The sequence below is a fragment of the Carcharodon carcharias genome, chromosome 17 (assembly GCF_017639515.1).
Source record: "Carcharodon carcharias isolate sCarCar2 chromosome 17, sCarCar2.pri, whole genome shotgun sequence".
Taxonomy (NCBI): domain Eukaryota; kingdom Metazoa; phylum Chordata; class Chondrichthyes; order Lamniformes; family Lamnidae; genus Carcharodon; species Carcharodon carcharias.
In genome coordinates this window covers 68,403,302-68,412,975 of record NC_054483.1, presented here as the reverse complement: position 1 = coordinate 68,412,975, position 9,674 = coordinate 68,403,302, and the positions used below count along the sequence as shown (strand labels likewise).

At 41.0% G+C, this 9,674-nt stretch overlaps 1 protein-coding gene across 2 annotated transcripts in view; it reads right to left on the bottom strand.

Annotated features, from left to right (window-relative positions):
- Positions 1-295: 295 nt before the first annotated feature.
- gfra1b (gdnf family receptor alpha 1b) overlaps positions 296-9,674 on the bottom strand; it is a 285,858-nt gene continuing 276,479 nt past the window's right edge. Inside the window, exons 8-10 of one of the 2 annotated variants that reach the window (XM_041210296.1) lie at positions 6,069-6,122; positions 4,885-4,929; positions 296-1,478 (exon numbers count right to left, since the gene is read on the bottom strand). In XM_041210296.1, the coding sequence (XP_041066230.1) occupies positions 1,305-1,478; positions 4,885-4,929; positions 6,069-6,122 (273 nt within the window). In that variant the 3' untranslated portion in view covers positions 296-1,304. The remainder of the gene's footprint in view (positions 1,479-4,884; positions 4,930-6,068; positions 6,123-9,674) is intronic. The other variant, XM_041210297.1, reaches the window with a different exon arrangement.

Here is a 9,674-nt window from a genome sequence, read left to right as displayed (position 1 = left end):
GGGCGGGTCCCACCACGATGGGGCCAGAAAATCTGGCCTTTAGCTTTACAATAATATAATCTGTAACCTTAATCCAATAAAATATTATGAGCATATTTGAATATGCCAATACAGATCCTCCATAGATTAAATCTTTCCTCTCATTTGTTTTCATCTCATATCTAGTGGATGAAAATAGTAAGTGATAATGCTAAACAACTGTGCATTTACAGAGCTTAAATTAGGAATAGTTTCACAAGGAAATACAAAGAAGCTTTAAATGTATAAATTATGAAAGGAGACAAGCAATGATATCTTTGATGTGTAAACATGTTTTAATGCTCCATTGTAAAATATGACATAAATTTTCCATTATTTCCAGTGTCACTGTTGGTTACAGCTGAAGGAGTCTCCCTCTTCATTTCTACTTAGTTGTCAAATTCAGGAGTTTGAATCCTGACTATTTCCCAAAACTGTGGCTGTTTACCAACATATAAGCTAAAAGGTTGCTAGCCACTGAGTGAATTACTGTACAACATTAGTAATCCAGAGTACACTTTGTTACATTATTAGGGCTCTTCAGCTTTGACAATGTTGCTCACTAAGTGCTTGTATTAATGACATTAGTTTAAAGGAATACAAACTTCTGTTTATTAAGGCTAACTTTAAAATAACTTCTTTTTGCAATTGTAAATATCACTGTTTAAAGAATCTTAAGCACATCACAATTTGAGATTCTTGATAAAGTAAAAGCCTTTACAGTGGCTTGTGACATGGGTAATGTTTTGTTTCAGTTTTGAGTGCAGACCATTTACATAAACATTGCAGGGAATATGGATGTATTGGAAAAGATTAAAACATCTGAAGCAATCCAACAAACAAAAGGGGGAAAAAAACAACTGTATGTCTTCCCACCCCGCAGGTGAAAACTGTTGCTGAACAATACCATTGTCAGAGGAGATAACGTGACATCCCGACTGTGCTGTACCTGACTTGTCAGATTCAGTAAAGCAGTTGTGTGGACAATGCACACAGGATTCAACGTAAACTGCTTTCAAGCTCCCAGCTTAAGGCTAGGGCAAAAATATGTACAGCCACAATTAAATCCGGGTCCGTCAACTCCACATGCCCACAAGGTTTCTGTTTGGAATGTAGGATTGCATCAAGTATCACATAGCCCCTAATTCACAAGAAGCTTCCCCCCCCCTCCCCACACCCCGTTACAATGAATTTGCTTCAGCATGGTGCCTCCACAGTCTGTAGACTAGAATTTTTGAAAAATAAAATGGACAGGGAATAGATTTTGTACAGGTCCTTTTATGCAACTACAATGTTTCTGTTGAATAGAAGCAAGGAAAAGTTGAATGTGCAATGGTGATCATCCACAGCATTGCACTGATGTGAATCTCTGGACTGTCAGCAGATGAACTCTTTGGAGATGTCTGTTCTTTGGATTGTACAGCAGCAATCTCCTTATCATTTGAAGTAGAGATCTGTGTCTGAAAACATTTAAAATTCCATTAGCAAATTTTGTCACTGAGCACATATAGGGGAGAACTTCTTAGGCCTGCACCCAAATGCACTGGTTTGCCTGGAGATGTTGGCAGGTCAGAGTGTGCACCTGCAAAGGAATTTGCTCGGTTTTACTTCCGGTGCACCTTGGTGCAGATCAATGGGGACCTCCCCTGTAACTTACATAAAGTTAGCCCAATGTAGACTTAATGGGGCTATTGCACTTAGTGTTTCTTTAGCAGCGCCTGCACATTTTGAAATTATGTCCAGGTCATTATTAAAGATCAAAAAGAGCAGGAGTCTTCATACCAAACCCTCAGGAACACCACTGCATACGATCCTCCAACCTGGAAACCAATAATTCAGCGCTTTTCTATGTTTTCTGTCCCTTAGCCAATTTGTATTCACATAGCCATTGTCTCTTTAATGCCATGGGCTTTAATTTTACTAGCAAGTCTATTATGTTGCACTTAATTGTTATTTGCCTTTTGAAAGTCCAGATACACGATATCCATTGTACCATTGTCATTAATCCTCTCCCTTACTTTATCAAAGAGCTTGATCCGTCAAACATGACAAAACTGTGTTGACTTTCCTTTATTATCCCATACTTTTCCAAATGCCAATTAATCTTAATAATAAAAAATGGTTCTTTTCACAAGTTTAAGCAGAGCATAGGATGTGTGAACCATGAGGTCAAGATTTAACTACCAGAAATATTTTAAATTACTAATTGCCTTAGATGCATTTTGGTAGTTTTTGGCTCAGGTTTAAAGAATGTTAAAGATGCTCTAATGCAACAGAAGGCTCCACCTAAGTTGGTGAACAAGGAAAATGCATAACTGCCATGAGCTGTCCCACTAATAGTCAGTTTTGTGGATGGTTTTGTACAAGTTCCTGGACTACATTATTCATTCCCCCTCCTTTCCAGGGGCGAGGTGGAGGAATGGTGAGAGGAGGGGGTGGGGAAAATAGGACATGCCTTGGTTCTGTCAGATTTCCACCCATTGCACTGTAAATTTCAGATCGTGTGAGTGGGCATATCGTCTGCCCACACTGTTGATGCCAGTGGTGAGAGTCTGAAGGACCTTCCAGGGTGCTCCACATTTTCATCGATGGAGCAGAATGCCCAGAATTTCTAGCTCTCAAGTACTTAACCCTAAATTTTGTATTCCACATGGGAAAGTCTTTGAATTTAGAAATGTTTGTTCAAATGCCTCTATATGATTTTCATTCTATTGTGTAAGGACTGATATCCTTATTATGAAAATGTGATGTTAGAAATGGGATTATTCTCATTCATCTAAAAAAATTGAGAATTACTTTGTTAAAAGCGATATACTGTGCGGGTGGTTAGACTAGAGGACATGAATGTAACATTGGCAAACCTCAAATGAAATTAGGGATTAGAAGAACATTTTTTCCCACAGTTCTGTTGGCAACAGAAGACAACATCTCATCAATTCTGCTTAATGCAACATTGATTAACTTCCTTAACAAGCAGCTAGAGAAACATCTGATTTTAAACAGGATTAAAAGTAGAGATAAGTAGAGATGATAAAATATCCTGTGAAGCATTGTGGTTAAGGGAGCTTTTGAAGGAAGACCTTTGGTAGAATGGAACAGATTGCATTAATGGTCAGTAGATGGTCTTAAGTTATTCCCATTTGTATTTTGGGATGAGCAAGAAGTTGGAAACACATGATGAGATAAGCCAGTGCTCATATTCAAAATCATTAGGGTAATTTTAATTTCCCAAAAATAGGTAGACAATGGGGGAAAGATGGGTAGGGGTTAAAAAGAAAGAAATCTGAAACCCATGCAGACCTCAATCCACTTCCAGTTTTAATAGAGGCAGATTGGGGGGTGGAGGGAATGGGAACAATCTACTGTCCAGAGGAGCATGTCTAAGATTTTATCTGTGTTTCAGGTTTAACACTAGCTGGCTATGTTTCTCAGGCCTCAAAAAATCAGACAGCTGAAAGGAGGTGAGCACAAATGAATTGAACAGATAAGTGCTTTTCCAGTGCTGCTTATGGGCCATGATGAGCAGGAGTGCTCACCCTCTGCCCCAGGTCCATCGGGTTAATCACCCTGCCACTGGACCACCCTCTACAATTAGACATCCCACCCACAGCACACTACAATACCTGACCTACTCCTCCGACCTCTGTGATATATTCAACTCTCAACATAACTCTCTAGGGCTCCCCCCGCCCCCAGTGTCCATCTTCACCCATGAGATCACTTCTTCTCTCCCGTCCGCTCATCCACTCCATGGCTTGGGCCTTTTGCCAAAGGCCTACCCACCCACCAGACGGTGAGCCAGCCTTTTAATCTGGCTGGTTGTGGCCAGAAAATGGGGTCCAGGAATGTTAATCAAGTCCTGGTGTCAAATTTGGTAGGACCACCTGGAAATATGGATATCCCAACCACTAAACCTACCACCTTCCCCCACACCCCATTAGGATACCAGTCAAAAATCCTCAGGCTTGGACTTCCTAAGTAAGGAGTAGGCACTGATGACTTCTGCCCTTGATCTGACCAGAGTATCTGTGAGCAGAGTGAGACATCATCATTTTCATGGCAATAGAAAATGCCCATGCCATGTTGTTGTTGGAGACCAATCATCTCAGCCCCAGGGCATCACTGCAGGAGTTCCTCAGAGTAGTGTCCTAGGCCCAACTATCTTCAGCTGCTTTTTAATGACCTTCCCTACATCATAAGATAAGAGGGAAGGATGTTCACTGGTGTTTGCACAATATTCAGTGCCATTCATGACTCCTCAGAAACTGAACAGTCCATGTCCATATGTGACAAGACCTGAACAAAATTTAGGCTTGGGCTGATAAGTGGCAAGTAACATTCGCTCCACCCAAGTTCCAGGCAATGACCATCTCCAAAAGAGAGAATATAGCCATCTTCCTTTGACATTCAATAGCATTACCATTGCTGAATCCCTCACCATCAGCATTCTGGGGGCTATGATTGACCAGAAACTTAACTAGCTCACCACCACATTCTCAAGGGCAGTTAGGGATGGGCAATAAATACTGGCCTAGCCAGTGAATCCCACATCCTGCAAATTAATTAAAATATATATAAATACAGTGACTACAAGAAGAACAGGTCAGAGGCTGGGAATTCTGCAGCGAGTAATTTACCTACTCACTCCCCAACCACTGTGCACTATCTACAAGAAATAAGTCAGGATTGTAATGGAATACTCTTCACTTCCCTGAATGAGTGTGGCTCCAACAACACTCAAGAAGCTCAATACCATCCAGGACAAGGCAGTCTACTTGATCAACACCTTAACCATTTACTTTCTGCACCATTGATGCAGAGTGGCAACAGTGTGTACCATATACTAGATGCACTGCAGCAACTCACCAAGGTTCCTTCGACAGCACCTTCCAAATCCGTGACCTCTACCACCTAGAAAGAAAAAGGCAGTAAATGGATGGGAACACCACCAACTGCAAGTTCCCTCCAAGTCCCACACCATCTTGACTTGGAACTATATTGCTATTCCTTCATTGTCGTTGGGTCAAAATCCTGGAACTCCTTTCCTAACAGCACCTTAAGTATACTACACCAGATGGACTGCAACAATTTAAGAAGGTAGCTCACCATTACCTTCTCAAAGGCAATTAGGGATAAACAAAAATGCTGGCCTTGTCAGTGATGCTCACATCCCATGAAAGAATAAAAAAATGGAGGCAGTTAGCAACACTATGTGCTGCAAATATTACTTGCAAGCAAATTTTTGTACTGAATGAATACTAGAATACTTTTAGGAAGTAATAAGAGCTGAAAGTCTTTGCAACATTTAATACATGCAGAATAATAAACAAACTCTAATAAGCATCTCTAATGCTCTGATGGGCAAAAGTATGTGTGGTGACTTTTGAGATACCTTAGGCACAACTTTCTCCAATATATGTGATTCAGAAGGGTGAAATGTGTAATATTACAAAATGTTCCTTTGGGTGGCGCAATGCAATATTGATGAAAGGGGTAGGCGCATAGTTTCTCCTTTTGGGAGCGCAGACAATGAGGCTTATTTCATTTTCAAAAGATAAATGGACTTCCCTTTTGAAGGAACAAATAGGACACCACTCCTAGATACCTAACATATTTTTAAAAATATAAATCCACATTCTAGTTAAATAGTTCTATTTATGGACTATTCTACTGGACCCTGCACTCATTCATTTAATGCAGTGGATGAACAGAAGTGACATAAGTCAAGGGTATCTTACAGCAGGGACACTTCCTTATTATCCGTTAAAATGTGAAAGTCTGGTGCTTAATTAAGTAATGGATATTTTTATATATTATTATTGGAGTCAACACTTAACATTTCTTTTACATAAGTTTAAATGACATTTTCCTAAAAACGTTTGCAAAAACAATACAAGACACTTTCATATGTCTGTTTGAATGAAATTCAAGCCTGAGAATGCATTATATACGAATTCAAATTATTCAAGGAAGTTCAGATGATAACTATTCTTGTGCTTTAAAAAATAAGCCCCTAATGAGCTATTTGAGTTGACTTAATGGATGCTTACCTCTCTAATACAAAGGTCCGGGTTCACTGATACATTGGAGTGTAATCTCTGTGCCTGAGTACAAAAGATATGTAAATATTAAAATATTAGGGCACACATATTGACTGAAATGAGAAGGACAGTGCAATGGCTTGAAGAAGAAAGGACGTGACATAGTTTGTGAGGTGCAGGGTAGTGACGACAGATGACACACTAAAACCAAAGAAGCTTCAAGCCCATTGAAATTAGAAGGGGAGTAGTATGGCCTGAAGCTGACTAAAAGGACAAAAAAAATGGAACTCAAACTGGTAATGGAGAAACAAGTTGCCAGTGAAGCTCGCAATTAGACCATTAAAGAAGGACCAGTGAAGGGGAGTGATATGCTCTAATGAGACAAAAGATTAAGGGCTGAAAGTTCCTGCATGGGGCTTTGCTCTGCTGATTTAAGTACTCAGGGCAGTATCTATATCTGCCAAAATCATAAGAGTCAGACCTCATCAACTCTATGGCCAGCTAAGTTAAATAATACTGTCAGGGCAAGGGCAATGTCTTGCGGGGCCGGGGGGGGGGGGGGGGGGGTGGGGGGGGGAGATAGTGGATATAGGGTGCAGTGGGGAATTCCCTGTAAATTAATAAGGTGGCAAAGCAAAAGCATAACTGCTGTAAATGGAGGGATTCATACAGTTAGTGGGCTGAGCAGGCTCTTGGAAGAAGAACTAAACTGGCTAGTTGAATAAAGATAAGCTTCTAATTTTTCTGATGCTGATCTGGAAATACTGCTAGCACATATTTGGCTGTCTGGTCCTGGAAAAGTAAAGGCTTTATTCGGAGACAGGATTGGCTGCCTGTTATACACTTCTTCTACATTTCCTTCCTGTTAACTTCAATGGAACATTATTTGGGAGAGTTGAATAATGGGTAGTCAATCTGTTTTTTTCTGTTTTGCACTACCGCCAAAACTTAAAGTTACCCCCCTCTGAATAAAGAACTGTAAGATTTGGCGATACCATCTAAAGATGCCATTGTCAATTGATTTGCAAACTTATACAAGGTTGCATCTCAGTTGAATCAAAGGGACGTTCAGTGACCCTCTTTGAAAGGTTTAAGGATCTGTCGAATTCTGCGAGATTTGTTCTCCCACTGGCCGCTCACAACCAGAAACCTGGGTTAGAATCTTCGGGTGAGCGTGTGGGGGGGGCGGACCCTGCTCATTGATGTGTAAAATGATGTGTGGTGATGTTGGGTGTGCGTCCCAACGTCACCGCACATCATTCCGATTTTCAGTTTGGCGGGCACACATCGGAGTCAGCTACGTGCCCACTGAACTGTCAAAGGCCTATTAAGACCATTTAAAAACTAATTAAAATACTTAACGGAGCTGCCCGTCCAACCTTAATGTTGGCGGGCAGACAAAGAGCCCAGGCAGCCTTCGCATTTATCATGAAACCTCATCCACAGGCGGGATGAAGTTTCATGAAGAGTTTATAAACTGAGTAAAAATTTTTATTAAAGTTAAAATTTTTGACCATCAAACTAATCTCCTTGAGCTAGCCTCAGGGCATGCGTGCGAAAGAGTGCAGGCCCTGACTCAGCCTAATCCCCCCGCCCACACAGGGAGCACTCAGTGCTTCCGGATGCGCCTTAATTGGCCCGACCATGCAAAATGGTGGCGCACAGCCGATCACGGGGGGTGATTGGCTGCGCACCTGCCCATGCCTGCTCCCGCTCAGCACCCCCAAAGGAGGAGAAAATTCTCCCCCTGTACCCAATGCCAATTGAGAAGCTGGTGTGCATTCTTCAGAGGCTGTGACACCCTCATGGTAGCTCCATAGGGGGAGTACTTTATCATCTCCAATAGCCTTCATCTTTTCAGGATCCAGCTACTAAAGGAGCTTTTGATAAACAGTGAACCTATCCCGTTTTCATCTCAATTCTTGGATGAACCAGTGAGAAGGTCACTTTTGACCCAAGGTGCTCATAATATTTTGCAACAGCTTAGATGACATATAGAAGAAGAGTTAGAACTGGATAGATAAAAACTGTTGTGGTCACAAGAAATGTATATGGTGACAGACCAAATTATGTTTATTCTAACCAGTTGTAATTAATCACTGGAAGATTGGATGTAAGAGCTGCTTTGTGTTGGTTCTCTTGTATGACGATGGTAATGTGCTGATTTTATGGCTCAGATCTAGAATGTGAAAACTTGATATGACGAATGAAGATTTTACACAGATCATTGAGAGCTTGGTGAGAGGAGGCAGGGCTTTGATGAGCTGAGACTTCTAAATAATAGTGTTCCATTTAACTGTGAACGTGTGCTGAATAGTCTGCCTGTCAGATATCTAGCAGCCATTACCACTGCATAAGCTTCTTGTTCTCCATGTGGCAGGGCTTCCAGCATCAGCATTGTATTCTTCTGTCTCTCTGGAATCTTCGAGACATCTAAGGTCTGCTAATCCCTGATTCCAATATTGTGAAGATCACAGCATGCTGCTATAAATCAAGGGACTGGGATGGACGACACTACAAGGCACATCCCAGGTTATCCACAGACTCAAACCTTCTTTTGAGCTAGCTCTATTCTTATTTTTATATTTGTGCTTGTTTTGTTCTTGTGCTCCTCAGCAACACTAGCGAACCTATAGAAGTGTTGTGAATCATGAGAATAATGGGTATCCCGAAACTGAGCAGCTATCCTTGTCTTTGCATTTATAATTAAGCTCCATTTTGAGACCATTCATGTTCTCAGACCTGTCTCAGCAACTCCCACCTCTTCCAGTGAGTCTAGACTCGAGAGTTGTTGGCCCAGTGACTGGGCTGGCAGCATCCGGAGCCCACCCACCTTCCTTAATAGGATGGTGAGCGCGGAGAAGGCCCATTAGGAGGCCACCTCTGGGAAACTAGATCTACTAGTCTGGCAACTGGCAAGTGTGAGTTCAGGACCCCAGAGAAAAAGTACTGAAGAAACTTAAGGGACTAAAATCCAACAGACCGCCAGGACCTGATGACAGACATCTGAGGTTACTGAAACAGATAGCTGCAGAGATAGTGGATGCACTGGTTATGGTTTTTCAAAATTTCCAAGATTCTGAAATGGTCCCAGCAGATTGGAAGTTAGCAAATGTAACATTGCTATTCAAAAAATGGAGGGAGAGAGAAAACTGGGAACTATTGGCCAAATTAGCTTGACATCGGTGTTTGGGAAAGTGCTTGTATCCATTATTAAGGAAGTATTAACAATGTACTTAAGAAATCATAGTGTGATCATACAAAGCCAACATGGTTTAATGAAAGGGAATTGTGTTTGACATATTTATTCAAGTTATGACCAGGTGAAGAGGGATAGGATGACTCCCCTCTTTTTCCACTCATTTGACTGCAGCAGGTTTTTATTTTAAAGGATATATTTGCCAATTCATTAAGTGTCTAGCTGTTTATGTGCTATGACTATAAAATGCACAAAACAGACAGGTTTGCTTGAGTTGCTTTTTAAAAAGAAAATGGCATTTATTGTACTTAAACCTAAGAAAAAGAAAAAGAAACAAAAACACTCCAACTTTCTCATACACACAAAGTTCACATACATGGAAATAGTTTTCAGAGTGGAAGGATAGATTAAGCAAT